Source organism: Myripristis murdjan, chromosome 18, assembly GCF_902150065.1.
Source record: "Myripristis murdjan chromosome 18, fMyrMur1.1, whole genome shotgun sequence".
Classification (NCBI taxonomy): Eukaryota; Metazoa; Chordata; class Actinopteri; order Holocentriformes; family Holocentridae; genus Myripristis; species Myripristis murdjan.
Window position 1 is genome coordinate 24,693,556 of NC_043997.1, and position 18,440 is coordinate 24,711,995.

At 42.9% G+C, this 18,440-nt stretch overlaps 1 protein-coding gene across 1 annotated transcript in view; it reads right to left on the reverse strand.

Annotated features, from left to right (window-relative positions):
• The window catches only part of nrxn2b (neurexin 2b), an 801,338-nt gene that overhangs the window by 380,861 nt on the left and 402,037 nt on the right, over positions 1 to 18,440 (reverse strand). The window contains exons 11-12 of the mRNA XM_030076071.1: positions 4,002 to 4,121; positions 1,463 to 1,844 (exon numbers count right to left, since the gene is read on the reverse strand). Coding sequence (XP_029931931.1) covers positions 1,463 to 1,844; positions 4,002 to 4,121 — 502 coding nt within the window. The remainder of the gene's footprint in view (positions 1 to 1,462; positions 1,845 to 4,001; positions 4,122 to 18,440) is intronic.

An 18,440-nucleotide genomic window follows, 5' to 3' on the forward strand; every position in this document is an offset into this window, starting at 1 on the left:
CCCCTATCAGATTCAGTGCATTTGCCAATAATTTAAGCCAGTTATCTTTATCCTTTCTGTTCAACTATGTTAAAGAAACATATGGTGTGCAGAGGACTGATTAATTATTTGAAATGTTATTTATGTAACACATTTTAACCCAACCTGTTGTATATAGGCTGTAAATCTAATTATGTGTACTTAGACTGCCATGCCATGGAAAACATGATATCAAATGTCATGTCATGTGGACCCCAGGAAGACTAGCTCATCCTACTTTTGTGACAGCTAATGGGGATCCTTTTAACAATAAACAATAAATAATAAACAACAGTAACCATCTATCGCTCTCTTATTGCTCTATTATGTTAACAACACATCCAACCTATACTAATAGCCAGATGTTTGCAAAAATGGCATACCAATAACATGTTACTTACTTACTAAGCAGCTGAGTGAGGTAGCTACATACCAGTGGTGATAAATGTGCATTATTATGCAATTGTTATCAATTTAGTGTCATGAAATAGCTACGGCAGCAAAAAAGAAATGAATATCATATTGACTCATTATATGTGAAATAAAATTCTTTGTGTTAGAGTTATATTCTTAGCTGAGCTAGAGTAGATTGAACCAACCTGAAAGTCCCTGTGATGTCTGTGATATTGCAGCAACAAAGTTTCAATAACCTGAGATACTGCCATCCAAGGCCCAGCGCCAGGATAACGTGACTGACTACGCTCAACAAACAGCGTGGGCCAAGCCTCTGAAACAACAGCTTAGTGATAGTCTCAGTAGTAAAGCTAGTGCTTGCTGCCCTGCTAACAGCTGAATTTATCTATAGCTGATTTTTGTTTCTTTGTGGAAAGGAAAAAAAAAATAAACTAAACTAGCCAGGCCTTTACAAATAATTAACTAAATAATACTCATTACATTGAAAAATGCATTATTTGTGATTAAAATAATAGTTGTTGGTAATGCGTTAGTGACCCTTACAGATGTATGATTTTACTGTTTGGGGATCTCAAACTCTTCCATATGGGAGCTACACTCCCACTGGCACCCACAGAGCTCAAACCCCGTTTACTGTGTACAATAGCCTTGATAAGTGTTGACAATACTGACTTTTAAGGTGTGTTCAAAGGTAAATGGTCTTTATACTTAATAAGGATCAAATGCTCTCATCAAGATTCCATTTTTGACCCACTTATGGAAAACGGGGCAGTGATACAAAACCTTTACTTTCTTAAAAAGTACAAGAAGTAAATAATAAGCTTGAGTGGGATGATATCAAAACGTTTTTTTGTTTGTTTGTTTGTTTTTAGAGATACCTGAAACATGAAAAGATGAAATATTTTCATTGCAAGGATATTACCAAAAAACAACCAGCCTAGGTTATTTTTGAGCCATTTTTGAATTGCACCATCAATTATCAACTAACAGGCAGTGAAACTAGACCTGAATCTCAAGCACTGTGACTCACCCCTTGACCAGCTCTACAACAATAAAGTCGCTCCCATCTCCGGAATTGAAGAGCATCAGGCCGTCGGGCGTGGTGGTCTTAAACTGGAAGAAGAGGTGCATGGAGGCGTAGGCTTGGAGTGTGGCTAATGCTAAGTAGCTGCCTTTCGTTCGAAACGTCACCGGATCTGCGATGATGTGGCGCATGCCAAAGCGGGCGTTCAGCTCGCAGTAGGAGATGTCTCCGTTCTTGCACTGGTCCAGGTAGGGCTGTCCGTTGAAGGTCAGGCCCTGGAGGTGGCCGATGAAGTTGGAGGGCACCACGGAGATGAATCGGCGCTCAGTCATGATGCCGGTCTCAATGTTGTGGAACTCAAGACGTGTGTGGGCACCAGTCATCTGGCCTAAAAAGGTGGACAAACACAGTGGTACCAATTTACTAGAAATGTTACTCCTTAGGACTTGAAAAGCAGTCAGGGCATATTTCAAGGGTCCAAGGGTCCAAAATTTACATTTTCTGCCAAAAAACTGCATCATGCTCAGCGCTCCAGCAGTGAACATGCAATGCCACCTTGAAGCAGCAACTCTCAATGAATTGCAAACTCCCTCCATCACTTTTATCAGTTGTTTTTTCTTCCCGTTTCTTTAGATGTTTCTAACACCTGTTTTAGTGGACAAACTATTGGAATATGTTGCCATATTTGTGCATTAAATATTTGACTTTGATGACTCGCTTGTTTGTTTTGGTAAGACCTAATTGACCCTGCTACAGAACACTCAGCCACTGACCTTTTCATTAGTAGGCTAATTTCAGCCATTGATTTGATTTGTTCCCATCATCACATTAAGATAAGTGGAGAGTGAAGCTTAAAAAGTGTGTGCTGGTCAATATAATCAATCACACCTTATCTTATATTGCAATATGAAAATTAGTTTACATCCATTTTTACCCACATTTGGCATGTGGTGGATTTTAATATTAGACTCTCCTTTCAGAACACAATCATGAAAACTGTAAAATTAAAATGCATATAAAAACCTTTTAACTGTAGGGTATCTTGCATACTAATGTTTGATATGCAGTCTGAGATATAAGCTGCAGTTAAGTAATTACATTGTTTTGGCATACCTGTAATTTGCTTATGTTATCTTAAAATCACGATAAGTGCCTTAATGAAACAGTGCGTATGACAGTTCATTGCACAGATTACCACGGGCTGACTATATTTTCCTAACCTCCTGTGAATATTACATAAGTATAATGTCATAGAAATTCTGTTGTTACCGTTCCACATGGCATGATTTATATTGTGTTGACTAAGAGGCGGGGAGTAATGAGCTTAGGATTAAAATGCCCTACCTGCTGAAGCCTGGCCAGCCCTGCAAGGACTCCTTGGGCATGTTCTTCTTCTTTTTTTTTTTTTTCCTACAAACCAGTTAGTGAACCAGTCAGAGCTGGCTGATCTTGACTCCTAACTTCGCAGGGTCATCCGTAGCCTCCGGTCTCAGTACACCCACTCTCTCTTCTTCATCTATCTCACACCTTTCTCTCACCTCTTTCCTCATCCGCTGCCCTGCCATCTTATTGCCCGGGGCCTGAATACAGTGGGTGCTCATAACACCACCTCATCTCTTGACCTTTCATCCATCTTCCGCTGTTTTCTTAGTCGGTAGTGGCACCTGTATCCTTTCTCTGTGCACACAGCTGCTCAGTTTAAAGCTGGCGATCAGTAAATGCTTGAATAGCTTCTTCTGCTTTCATTTCTCCTTTTCTGCTAAGCCTGTGTCACATATAATTTTATCCTGCCATCCCTCCATATATCTCCATGGATACACCCAGGCTGTCCAAGTTCTTGCAGGGTACATTAACTTGCGAAGCTGCCAGCCTTTAAGCATCACAATGTTATTAATCCTTACCATTATAGAGCCTGCTTACAGCGAGCCAACCAAATATGTAGATATAAATCAGTATGGGTAGCATCACACCCATTGTTGGGTAGTAAGACTTTACTTATTAATGGTTAATGGAGTGAATACTTATTTCAGTTTCAGCAATTTCCAAGCAACATATAATAGTTACTTTTATAATCACTGCAATTCGTGAGTTTCCTATTTGGCACAGTTTTATAATCACAACCTCTTACATTATCTATAAACCATGCCCCATACAGATGCTTGATTCATTTCAATCATAATTATCCTCTCCCTCTTTCTGCTGACAGCTTGTTGAATTAAGAAATGGCAGAAAAAATGCGCTTCTCTCTGTGGTGGTTTTCTCCCAACTTTTGATTTTATCATGAAAACAAAGGAAACTGCTATCCTTGTTTCTGATGGTAGAAGATGCAATTGCCAGTTATTGAGGTGTAAGCAATCATTTTTGCTTTTGTGATAAGTAATGAATAACTTGTTGTGTATTCTGTTTTTGGAGGCACATGCCTAACTCTAACTGTAACATGCTCACAAAAATTACTTTGCAATTAGCTCCATTTATCCCTGTGTCTTTATGGGTAAAACACTGCAGTGCTCTTTTGCACTGCCTCCCCGTCCCACTCACGACTAACCTTCCACGGTGACATTATCCACAGACAGCTGCAGGTTCTTGCCTCTTCGCACCACCTTCACTGTGTGCCACTCATTGTCGTTGAGCTTCTGCCCCGCGAATAGAGTTTCAGGTCCTTTACCTGTTGGGGAGGGGTGGGTGGGGAAGGCAAGTCACCCAGCAGCATAACAGTCGCAGTCACTCACTCACACACAGTTAACGTTGGTGACAATGGTATTGGAGGAAAACCTGCATGCTTGCAAAACACACGCCAGCACACATACCAAACACATTACAGAATCATTCATTCGACAACTGGGAAATAAAAAGAGTCAAACATCTGCTCTGACAGACTGTAAAATAGAGTGCCTCCGCTGCAGCAGGATGTCGTCAAAGAGGAGAACTAAGCAGTAACCAAGTGAGCAGCAGATCAAATCAGACAGCCAGCAATGGCTAGCGACGTTGTGTAACAAACACTACACAAAGTCATGTTTTTCTCTGGCAGAGCATTCAGCATCTCCATTCAGCACAAACTGGAGTTTTTATGTGGGAGAGTCAATGGGCAAGAATAAAGGGTTCAACCTCTCATCCCTGTGCCTCTGTCGTCCCTAACTCCTGCTCTGCAGCTCTGTTCTCCACTTTCCTGTTATTGTTTCACCTCTACCGCTTTGACACAATGGCATATGGTTTCGCAGAGCTTCTTATTAGAGCCATATTTACATAAGCGTCTTGTTAACGTGGGAATTTGGATATTTATATGCTGCCTGATCACACCAAGATTTTAACAAATCGTCAGAGAGTAGAGACAACGTGCAGATTTTGATGAAGGCAGCAGAAACGAGAGAGTTATCAGAGTCAAAACAGCCACACCCTCCATCGGGAGGAAAAAGGGTGAGGGATGTGACAACAAAAGGAGAATCATCCGTCAAATGGTCTCGAAAGGGTGGAAGAGAGGCCTGGCTGCAATGGATGTGCGTGGCATCAAGGTCCCAAGGTACCAAGGTGAATGTAACTGTGATCAGAGGGGAGAAGAAGGGATCTGTAAACAACAGTATAACACAGGGAGACTTCCACCTCATTGCCAGTAGGGCAGACCAAAATAGCAAAGTGCCGGAGGACACAAGTCACTTCCATTAAGCTGTGTACTGTACTATACGGGCTCTGGAGCGCATCAAGAGCCAGGGTGGTTGGTAAGTACAGAAAGAATGACCTGGAGAGACACTGGCTTTCTGACACCATTAGTACTGATGATTTGTTTATTAGAGATCTAATATTAGAAATCCCACCATGCTATCAGGGCCAGTGGCATTTTGGCTAGCCGGTTGGCTGGCTTGAGTCTAAGCGTAGCACAGGTGCTCCAGTGGAAGATGAAGTACAGCCTGGCAAAATACGATTGTCCCCCTCCCGGTTGTGTGTGAAATGATTTAGTTTAGAGGAAAAAGGTTCCATCAATTGATAGCCCCTGCCTGGCATGCACACACGACCCACTGGAGAATTGTTTTCCCATTTACTGCTGTTACATTTTTTTTTCATGGGCTTTTTGTCTCCAACCACGTGAAATTGGATAGAGAGACTTTTAATCACACTGGGTGTGAAACAAAATATAAAGGAAAAGGCTGTTATACTGCTGCAAAGAAGGAGTGGGAAAGTGGATGAAAGTTCCAAGCATAGAAGGAAAAACTAGATAGATAGGGCAAGAAATTTGAGAGAGGATGATAATGAGGGGGGAAGAAAACAAACAAAAACCGAAAATATGAAAAGAATCCTAGTAAACCTGAAAAATTGAGAAACAAAGTGCAACAGACAAATGGCAGAGCTGGCTCACTGATGTAAAATCACAGAACCTAAGAGAGTCCAGTGCAGCGCAAATGAATGGAAAATGCTACCTTTTAGGTTACAGTCCATGTAATATTTATCTGGCTTGGCCACTAGAGGCTACGGGGAGAGCAAGGGCCACTGCTGCAAACATACTAAGGTCCATTTAGTCATAATAGTAGCAGGGGAGTAACAATAGGGGAACAAAAGATATATGTGTGTTGCTTTGGCCAGGCGAGTGGAGGTAAGGCTCTGGGCAGAATGAGGGAAAAGTGCAAAGTGGAGCCTATTAGAGTCTGGGGCCAAATGTGATGCACAGTAACACCACCACTTGAGGAAAAAATGCCACAAGTCTAAGATGCGAGTCCATCATCACCTTCTCGATGCTGGGGGGGATGGGGTAAAAAAAATAGGACTGAAAATTTGACTTTCAGAATTTGGCTTAAAAGACCATATCAGTGATTTTTCATGTTTAGGGTTATATCTACAAAATATATAAACTGCACGTCTGTTCACTTTTCTCAAAGTAAATAGTCACATTTTAGGACTTGGATGTCATTTTCCTACCAAGTCCTACCCAGCCACTGAATTCCATCAATTTCACTGATATGAAAATTAACTTTGTAAACCTTCAAACTTTCTTCACACCAGTATTCCATCAAGGGAATAAAGTTGTTCTAAAAGCAGCAGCACTGTTGTGTTTTGATGACTTGAATCACTTGAAACTGGGCAGAGTGAAACGGTCTCTCCATCAGAAAATAGTCCCCGGGGAAACGTTTGCTTTACACCACCAATTATCAGTTTTGTGGTTTATTCCTGGCAAAGGCCTTTTTGGCCACAAAAGCAGAGCATTATAAGATCAAAGTTTCAGCTGAAAATTCATATTTGGAGAAATTTTGAGAAATCTTTAGTACTGCCGCATGATTTGCAAATTGATTTGTTTGGTGATGTCCGTGAAAGCACAATTTCACAAATCACAGTGCCAAGAGTGTTAACTGCAAACAGTGAGTTTCTCAAAACCTCATATTGCTGAGCCACATGTCCCTGTAACTGGCTGGTATACTGCTGACAGTGGAGCCTCATTTTTAATGCCCAGGTAACACTGCAAACAAGGAAGCTGCGAGCTAGCAGTTCAGAGTTAAATGAGCTGCTAAACCCTTTAACACTGCCTGACAGAGAGAAGTACTCATTGCTAGAAAAACAAAAGAGGACACAGTACTCATTAATAAAAGAGCGGGTGATTATTAAAATGCAATTAATTCTCATCGCACCACTTGTGCCCCTTCGCTTTGTCTTGGAGATCAGTGAGGCAAAGGCCTGTGATCACAAAAACAAAAGCGTGCTTGCTCTCACTTCTTCTCTCCCTCTTTGGTTCCCTTCCCCTCTAATTCTGTCACTTTCCCTTGCACTGTCTCAGGGTGTCACATGTGAGCTGAAGGGGGTGTCAAGAAGATTTCTTACTTTGTGTAAAAATAGCCAGTTCAGGGCTTGTGGATTACTTTCATCGACTGTGTGGGAGCAGCATAAATGAGAAGTGTGATGTTTGCAGGCTGTTGCATAATTACCAGCAGTCATCCATCATTGGCCGCTGTGTTCTCTGTGTAAACAACCTTGATTAATGCAATCGGATCAATGGAACACAAGCCGTCAGCCAATGGATGCAGGTTGCCGCCATCAGTCACTATTCAGGGTGTGTGGTGGCTGTTACAGCAATGAGTACTCAAACAGTTGTTTAATCAATTTATTATGTCTAAACATTAGTCAAAACCACTTGAGATAAAATGGAATATCTGATTATCAGTCAGCAACAGTGGGAGATGATAACAACTTCCCCATGTTCGGTATGTGAAAGTGCGAGAAATGTTTCTACTTCTTTGAATGCACAGTAAGTGGCACAGCAATCCCTGTGGACTTTGGCACCCCATGACAAAACTGTAAGGTGCTTTAAATAGAAGCTTCTGACAAATCACCTCTCTTACTCTGAAAAATGAATTTTCTCAACGCTGTCAGCGTTTGACACTGACACCCCAATATGAAGCCACAGCACAGAATAAAAACAGCACTATGAAATGCATGGTTTATTTTCATGTTGCAAGCTTTTTGCGTTCTGTAAGCAGAAAACAGGAACATTGTGTGGCCCAGCTAGCGTTCCCACATCGCTCTGAATAACCTCCCACCGCCACCGCCGATGCTGCAGGGCAACACAGCCAGTGTAGCAAGCTTTCCTGACATGGCTGGGAGTCTGACCGAGCAATTGAAAGCCTGAGGCTGGCAAGAGCTCTCATAGCCATAGACGATCAGTGTTAGCTGAGGCGCCGGCCAAGATGACAGCGCCACGGCAGGACCACCGCAGTCGCCGGCAATGCCATTAGAAGCACAGAGGTAACAGATTAGAGAACGAGCCATGAGTCACACACTCGGGGATGGAGACTCGCCAGGGTTTTTCAAGCGTTCAAGTAATTGAAAGATCTGGGATTGCAGGAGGTCAGAGGTGAACCTGAGGGTGAGTCTGTGTTGGCGAGTCGAAGGGTCAGCGCTCACCAGGAAGGACCGGGCCAACAAGACCACAGTCTACTCCTTTGCAATGGAAGCAGGCTCTGAGGATCTGTCCTGAGGATCATTTTGCATCTGACTTATCATAGAGGTGCTTGAAAATCAGAGAGAAATGCACACTAAAAAGTAACTACAACATTTGCTAGTCTTCTGTCAGCCATACGTGAGATTATGTTGTTTCTGATGTATCACAAATATGTTTCTATTCTATCTTGTATATCTTGTTGGGTGGCATTTTAGCCAGTTTTGTCACCTTTAGCCACCAAAACTACTTGGTTAAGAAAAGGGTTAATGTTAAGGTTAGGAAATGTCTGCTAAATCAAACATTGGCTAATATAACGGAATGTATAATGTAACGTAATGTAATGTAACGTAACATTAGCTAGAAATGAATGCCACTCTTGCTTAACAAAGGAATCGAACTGGGTTCTCCTGAACTAAAAGTCATGTTAATTGAATAATTCTCACTAAACCATATACCATCCCACCTTCCTCCAAACGTGTTTCCCTCAAAATGTAATTGAAAATGCAGGTTAATTGTACGAGAACACATTTTTTAGGACTCGGGGTTGAAATAAACGCAACACAGAACAGGGAGGATTGCTGTATTGTAGAATGTGTCTACACTGTGCCCTGAATATGCCATTTTGCATTTCAGCAGTGATTCGACTGAACAAGGAAACCTGAGCTACTCCATTAGTAGAGTTCCATAACTGTAGTAGATTTTCTTTTACAACTGCGCCGTATCCTCCTTTACAAGGCATGACAGAACCTGCCATCTCCAAGTATGGGATAGAGCAGCGAACGGCAGTTGAGACTGGCTGATTCAAATTCCCTGGGAGAGAACATAATTATGAGCAGCTAGTGCTCAGGACTTCTGAGGTCAGGAGTTTCTGTGAGACACACATGCATGCATCCATACACACACACGTGCCCGCTCGTGCACACACACATAAGACAAGAAAATATAGCTGTGGACTGCAGTCCAATTAAAATGGGCTCAAGACAAATCCACAATCCTTTTCATTCTTGGCTCAGCAGCCCCACTCTGAGGAAAGGGGGAGTATGCTGATACTCAGCACCACTGAAGGAGAGAGGGTGAAAGAGAAAGAGAGAGAGAGAGAGAGAGAGAGAGAGAGAGAGAGAGAGAGAGAGAGAGAGAGAGAGAGATGGAGCAGGGAGGTGGATAGATAGATGAGGGTGGGTACTAGATAACAGGGATGGATTTTATTTTTCATGCAGCACAGTGTTGGGGGGTTCTTACTGACAAATGCTAATATTCCTGCTTATCGAGACAAACAGATGCTGTAATCGGAGTGGCAATGTGTATGTGTCTAAGTTGGTCTTATTTGTGTTCATGATTATCGTTTCACAGCCAGGTGATGGACCTCCTGGCAGCCCCCTGCTATGCACCCTGTTGTGCATCATGCTGTTAACATACAATACTGTATACATGCATGTGTACACTGCTTCAAATATATAATAAGGTATGAATTTTGTGCTTTAGATTAAAAAAAAAAAAAAAGCAGACTTCCTTGAGCATCATAATTATATGCTGCAGTTCACATGAGGTGACCACCCTTAAATGTTTGATAATTACTTCAGAGGTGGATAATGCATGTGACCAGCTTTGTGGAAAAGTTAATTGCTTTATAATATAGTAACACCCCTTGAGAAGTAAAAGAACCAAACAACTGATAAGCCCACATTGTCACTAGCCAACATCTTGGCTGTCGAGCACCTGCAGGTTTTGTCATTTCAGTTTAGCTTTGTCTTCTGGAGAGAGCTGCTCCTGATTTGAATATTACTGATTCTTTACACTTGGGAAAAACAGAAAAGTGCCTCTCTTCTTGAAAGGAAATGGTTATTTAAAAAATGATTGGAGGTGAAGGCTCGGCCGCAGAGTGATAACTTCACAAACCTAAAGGAAGGCCTTCACCACACCACCACGACCTAATACCTACACTTTAACCATCTCTGACCTGAAGTCCAAACTTAGGCTGGCTGTGTCACCTGATTTGGCTTACATGGATACATCCATACTGACCGAGGGAATCCAGGAAAAAAAAAAAGTCTCAAAAGATGAAGGCCAAAATGGAGAGTTTATTGTTATAGCGCCACCATTGCATGGGTAATGGGTGAGATTTTCAACCTAAGTTTGGTTGTTGTAGCTTTTCCAGATCCAGAGTTGCAGATACTTTTTGTGGAGAGCACTTGAAAGAATGAGAGAGGGAACTCTGACACTTGAAAAAACACCAGGGCAGCTGGGAATGTGGGGTTATAGAGCAGTGCAGCACTTAATCCCAACTGCTGATAGCTGGGGAACCGATGCTCTGACTGTGGGTGTGTGGTTTGTGTAGATTGAGCCTACCACACCAAATCCAGTCAGTAATCAAAACCACTCTCTGGGACTTCACATCTAGTGTGAAATCCAACTAAAGAGGGGGGATACGCAAACAATCAACCTAGAGAGAAAAAAATTAATAAAACTCGTGTGTGAACCAACATGAGAACTATTGACTAGGAAGCCATTAGGAACTATCCAGTTGGGAAATTCAAATAATTTGGTAGTTGAATGCTCTGTACCTCGCAGTCGACTACTCAAGAACAAGGAATTTTCATACACTTGGATGTTCCTGTTTTGTATTTCAGGTCAGTATAGTTAGACAGCAGTTACCGAATCAGTGAAGAACAAAAGGGAGTTAAAAAAGAAAATGAAGAGAGGAAATTAAAAGTCAGCCAGAGCCAAAGACTGAATTCCTGAAAAAGGAGAGACAAAGGTGGAGGAGACAAGGGTGATTTTACTGAAAGGAAAAAAAAGAGGCTTAGAGAAAGGCTTAAAAATGTATCACAAAGAGCGAAGAGAGCATAGGAAAACACCCAGACACATCCTCTAGTCCACTGGATCAAAGCATATACGAGCCAAGCTGCAGTAGACATTATTGTTATGAGTGACTAGATCACCACTATGGGATTAATTTGTTTTACTGCCACACTGTCACCGCTGACAGATCTCTACCACCAAATGGACTTCTTTAATTTTAAAATAAACATATTTTTATCTTGTTTAACCAATAGCACTGATCTTTTTATATCTAAAATGACTGTCTCATAAATTTAATACCAAAGATAAAGCTGCACTCTAATATAATAAAGGGACAAAAGTCAGGATTCAATATTTCAGTGTGCATATGGACAGAGATCAAGCTTTAGAGCCACTGAATCTGTCTCTGACGGTGTTGACGCACGCTGAGTAGTGACTACGCTTGTTCCTGAACCTTGAGTGAATGAATGTCAGCTGTATACATTTTTAGGGTTTCTGAGTTCACCATTATCAGTTTTCATAGAAATAACGGCTACAGGTAAGTTGTTGCTGCCGCTGCTTACGCAACCGATAAGAAAGGAAAAGAAAGGAACACTCCATCCATGAGTGCTTCTTTGGTTCCATTTCCCACACTCAAAGGTCACGCAACGAGCAACATTAAAAAGCAACTGGCTGCCAGGAACTAACCTGTCAGATGCATTATGGTGAGGTGAGCTCAATGTGACAGGCGTTTTTTAAAGGTGTACCGTATTGTATGTTCCAAGGCAGGGGGGGCTGCAGCTTCCTGTGTGTGTGTGGGAGGTGTGTGTTTGTGTGTGTCTTAAGTACATGTGAGAGCATGCTCTTCCATTCAACCTCGTGCCCTTGAGAAAAGCAGTACACGCTGTGCCCTATATATGCATCTCCCTCTCACACACACACGCTGCCCTGCTTTCCTGCTGCGCAAACAGACTAGTGTTCCTAATTGGGCCGTTGGGGGCGTGAGTGAGTGTGTGTGTGTGTGTGTGTGTGTGTGAAAGAGATGGATAGAGAGAATGAGAGAGCAGATTTTAATTTAGGTCTTAGGTTATGGCATCCCTGGAAGACAGGGGGTGGAGAGAGACGGGGGAATGCGAGTTAGGGAAAGTAAGAGATAAAGTGAGAATCGCGGTGTCAGCAATGCCATTTCCCCATCCGAGAAACTGGCACGGGAACATAAAATCTACAGGGAAGCTTGCCAGCACGTGTGTGTATGTGTGTGTGTGCGAGCAAGCCATCTTGACAACAGAATGAGAGTGTTTCTAATACCTGTATGCGGGTATTAGAGGGGACATACTGAACACTATCACCTATGAGGACTTACTGAACAGGGATCAATTAATTATGAGCCCTGCATGATTATCAGGCCTGATATTAATCGGTATCATAATTCTGATTTACATGCCGGCCAATATGAAAACCCCTCAGACGCCTTCACATTTGTTCCGCAGTCTTTCAGTGGAGTAAAAGCAAGTGGGCAGAGTCATGTTTCCAAAATTATGGCTTCAGTTTTCATTTCCCGTTTCACTGGATGTGCATTCGTTTTATTTTTCCAGAGAGACGAAAATGGCAAGTTGTGGCGTGTTGCTCTTACTTTCTCGACTTCGGGACAGAAAGGCTACAATTTTTATTTCAGTTTCCCTGGATTTTATTCAGTGTTATTTAAATGCCTGTGGAAGGCGTCTAAACGCAGCAGGAAATCTGACATTTATACAGCATCACTATGACTGAGGACTTTAAATATATTTTTATATAGTTTTATAATAATAATTGCTTTTTTTTAATATAACATTAATTAAACATTTGTTAATTGAAAGTACGATTTGTGCTTTTGATTAATCTAAATTTTGCAGTTTTTAATGTTTGCTGTAAATGAATGTCGGCCCGAAATATTTATCAGTGTCCTCAGTTGCTAATAATCAGTGTCAGTATCGGCCCTGAAAAATGAATATCGGTCGATCCCTATTATTGCATGCAAATATTACTTTACATAGGTTGCAGCGAGGTGATATGCGTGTATGTGTGTAGATGCGTGTGTAGCAGTTTGTGTGCCAAACCTGTGCCCCCTCTCTCCTCTGCCATCTGTGCTCCTGGCATGGCTCCTTAGTGCCGGTAATGAAGAGGAACGCCGCCACTCGCCACCCCTCCCCCACCCCTCCCCCACCCCCTTTTCCTGTCTTTCCGTCACCTCCCTCGTCTCTCCCTAACCATCCTCTCCTCCTTCATCACTCTCTTTTTAGCCTCGCATGGCCCCAACACACTGCCAGCTACCGCCTACAACACACACACGCGCGCACGCGCACAGACACACACAGAAAGAGCCGATCTGTCCCAGGTATCCTTCCCTTTTGAAACGCCCTCCTGAACCCGCTCTCCTCTGAATCCGCTTGACTTGGTATTGATTCTTTTTTAACAGAGCCTCACAGCGTGTTGCCTCTTAAGTTCAAACAGCTGAATGCTCTCCTCCCACCCAAATGAACAAATCCCATAAATACTGCACATCTCATTGCTGCAGTATAAAGGACCCCTGATGTGTGGTGAAACACACACTGATACCCCATACCCCAACCCAAGACCACACAGATATTTAAAAGCACACTCTTACACACACATAAAGCATATTGACTCATACAAGCCGCCCTACCCTATGATGTCCCTGGGTGCTGTGCAGCGGCTTCCCACTGCTCCTAATGCTTAGGATGGGTTAAATGCGGAAGTCGAATTTCCCCCACAGAGATCAATAGAGGATAACTTCTTACTGGTTATTGTGATTACTATGTAGGAACAAATAAAAAAATCCCCCAAAATTCTCCCTACAAAAAACAAAATAAAATAAAATAAAATAAAAAGACATGAATTTCGCTCAGAGGGTTAAATTAAACCTTTCAAAATAAATGCATGCCCACGGGCTCCTGGAATTCAAAGGGTTAAAGTATACTCTGACCTTCAGCTGGTGATTGTCATAAAGCAAATGTTGTGAATTTTAGGTGCTGCAGTGTTGAATGTTTTGAGATTGTCATGTGGAAGTGTGTTAAACTGCGCCCTGTGATATTTTTGGATTGGTAACACCAGAAATTTAACTTTGTCTTAACCCTATAAAGCCTGAACTATGACAGAATTGGTAGAAAATTCCAATTTTTTGAAATTGAACCCTTTATTTAGTCCTATAACAAAATATATATAAAAAAAGAAAAATCAAAAACTATGTTATTACACGATCTTTCTGTTGTATGATATATGATATGTACTTGAAGTGCCAATGGTATGGTCCAGGGTGAACAGGGGAAGTGTCCAAAGGTATACAACAGTATTTTGGTCAAGTATTGATTAAACAAAAATGTGTATCATATATGATACAAATGGCTTTATAGGGTTAAATTCATGCTTATGTTAAGTGAAATATTCAAAGCCAAGATGCTATTGTTTTACGCATTTCATAAAATTTAAAATACGTAGATGTCTGGTAATTTTATACACATTTCCCTGTAATTCAGCAGGATGAATTTGGTATCGCTGGAAACCTTGGGATCTCCATTCGAAAAGCTTGGCTGTGCAGCAATGACACACCCACCAAGGGGACCGGCAAAGCTAACAAGGGTAAAAGCTTTATGCAAAATACGAAGAACGTATCTTAAATCAGCTTTGCTCAGAGTTTCCCTGCCATTTTTCCCAAGCCCTTATTTGTCATTGACCCATGTACAAAACTCAGTTACACACTATAACTGTCATCACTTTGAAACTGCTTACTATGATGTATACTATCAATTTACATAATGAAGATTTATGGCAGCCTAAAACTGCTGGTAAACTCTGCACTGTGACTAAGATAAAGCGGGCAAACCAAGTCGAGGTGCATTCACCCTCCGCTGAAAACGAACGCGTCCTCACGCACCCTCCGGACTGTCCTGAGGGCGGCAATTCGTGCAATTTTTGGACGGCAGTCGTGCCCTTCCCCCTATGTCCAATGCCCTTCCCTTATGCCTGCCTCCATGCTTTGTCGGCATGCCGATCTCGTGGGGGCTTTCCCTCGTGCCAGCCCGGCCACGACCAGATGGACTGGTTCAGCATGGCGTCACACCAACCAACACAATGGCACGTCAAACAGGCGGCGATGGGCCTGGGCACGGTGCACACAGTCATTACTGTATCGCCATATGGGAATCTTGCAGGCAGAGATCACACTGAGCTGGCAGATATGGCGGGTTCCGTGGCCTGATCTACCCGCAAACGGGAATAAAAAAGATATAAACACCAGCGCATGTGCATGTGCGCGTGTGAAAGCGCACATGACTAAACGCACACCGCCCACTCTGCTCACCATGCTACATGTGTTCCTCCTACCCATCAAATGACTGTCATAGTCACACTAAAGCAGACTCATAAAAACAAACATGCACACAGCTCCCTTTATGATGACAAAGTCCACACATACACACCCATATATGCATGCACATGTGCACACAAATCCTGTGAACACATGAGCCAGCAGTCGTAGCCACATACAGTGCACTCACTATTCACACGCTTACAACTGACACACTCGAGCGCACACCCACACACTCCCCTCTGTCCTCTGCAGACGGTGATGATAGGGAGGTTAATGGCTGTTTGCTCCTCACAACCTTCACACTTGATTACTCCAGTTGACTAGGTGTCTGGACGGCAGGGCCATGACTCTGGCACACCGAGGCCCTCGCCGCCACCGCTCTGATATGCTAACCACGCTCATTAGAGATGCTAATACCCGATGAAATGCAAACAAGGCTGCGGAGATGCCTGTCAAAAGCAGAAGGCATCCTCGATGTTAGGTTTCCAGAGTAATCTCGCGAACAGGAGGGGGATATGATCTCTTTTATCTCCGGCTTCAGCAAACAAAGACACGTGACAAACGCAGCTATAACGCCTTGACAGGTAGTCGAGCAGTGCATGTTCCCAGTGGCAGGTAAAACATGCTTGAATCCATTCAGGTCGCATGTTTCTGTCTCAAATTTGGACGTGCATTTCACTGCATTACACGATTGTTGTCTGATTTCCATTATAAAAGTCAGCTAACACCATGCTCTATAGCTCATTTGGGGAATAAAATGTTTTTTTTATGAAAAACGACATTACATTACTGCTACATGCTGCATCTAATCTGTATCTGATATTCACATTCCCCTGATAAAAAAAGAAGAAGAAGAAATCTTAACACAATCAAAAAAAGATGCAAATACACATCACTGTTGCACAGTGAGACGTGGATGTTCCTTGCAGAAATTCAGTTTCTGTTTGACTTTTTCAATATGGAGCAATGTAATACACTATATTATTGAGTTGGGGCTCAGTGGTTCCAATATTCTTTCTCTGAAATGACAGTGTTTTACAATGGAAAGCGGTCCTAATAGATTTGCTCAATCCCACAGTGACAAAACCATTTCCCCACCAGTCAAGCTCACGATCCAGCATCAAATTGAGCTGAGTTTTTTAAAAAATATATATTTGGCTGAAATTTAATTTTTAGGAAGTGTAGGGCTATGCAAATACTGTAACACCTTATTCAGCCGCCTAGGGGTGGCACTTCATGATTCATGACCGGTAACTGTGTTAAGTCCCCTCACTGACTTCCAGATTGGGAAGTGTCTTGTTTTAAAATGAGCCAAGTGACGGCTGCACTGGAAAGCGTTTTTTTGGCAGAATCACATCGGGGGAGTACTATAGTGTACGGCTCATATCTGTGTGTCCCTGTACTCTATTCCCTAATTCTGTTCCCTATACATGCAAATGGTGCAGCGTTATTTACAAAATGGCTCTATGTAATCTGCATGCTGCACGTGAGAATGTACAGAATGACTTTTTCTACAGCTGTGTAATGTGGTTTGTGAGGGCCGTATGGGCTTGTCATTTTTCTGCAAAAGTGAAGGCAGATGGCAGTTGTTGAAACAGTTGCATAAGCCTGTAAGACTATAGACATTAATGTGGTTTCTATGGCGAGAGACGGGATTTGCTTTGCCTCTCAGAGTTATCAGGATGAGCCCTCCTTTGACGCTAATGCAATTTGGCTCCTATCTTAAGATATATTTTCTATCTCAGAGTGCGGGACTATCGCTGCTGATCTAATGAGACGCTGCGTATGTGTATGTGTGTGTGTGTGTGTGTACATACTGTCTAAATGGCAGCCGTCCGCTAAAAACATGGCAAGATGGGGATGAAAGATTTGAACAGATAGGAGTGATAAAACACAAGGAGACAACGACATCAACTACATCCTTCCTCTATCTGTGTCTCTTTTGCCTCTTCATCCTCCTCCTCCTCGTCTCTCTTGTAGCTGTTTGCCTGATATATCTTTTCTGTCCTCTTTCTGCATGCGCACGCAAACACACACACACACACACACACTTCTCACCTACACTGCTCTGCCTTTGTCCCCCCAGCTCACTGTTCCCTGCTCTGTAGCTCTCCTTGGCCTGCTCTGTGTTTTTGCATCGAGAACAGAGGTATCTCTTGGGGTGGGGTGGAAGGGTGTGTGTGGGTGGGTGTGTGTGTGTGTGTGGAGGGGGACTGAGGGTGTATGAAAGCTGGCAGTCACTTGAGGACACTGTCGCATCCTGACACAACAGCAAAACAGCCCCCCCGCAGCCACATCCAAAACACCGCCCGAAAGCTGCCGCATCGGAAACAGGGACAAGAGAGAGAGAAGATGGGGGAGTGTGTGTGTGTGTATGTCTGTGTGTGTGTGTGTGTGTATTTGTGTGTGGTGGTGGTGATGGTGGTGGAGGGAGGTCAGTGAGAGGAGAGGAAGAGTAAGAAGGGAGGGGAGCAGCAAACAGATTATGACCCCCAGCCATGATTATCTACGCCCAGTGCTCTGACCCCCCGTGGCAATTACAGAGATAAGGCAGCCTGTGTGTGTGTGTGTGTGTGTGTGTGTGTACGTGTACGTGTACGTGTGTAAGTGTGTCTACTTCTCTTTCTCTGAAGCTGAATGTGTAACTAAGTGTGTGTACAGTTGCATGTGTGTGTTTGTGCATGCACACATTTGTATTCACTGCTCGCTATCGGGGGCTCCACACTTTCTCTTTTCCACTGTTCTTGCTTGTCTGTAGGGGGGAGCAGCGGCGGGTTCAGCATCCATGACAAGATAGCCACTGTCGATAGCTTCTAGAATTGCAGATGGCCACCGCGGGAGGACACATTCGAGTCGGGAATATGTCGAGAGGAAGGCAGGCTGATTTAGAAATGAATCACACTTTTCGCCCACCCTCTCCAGCA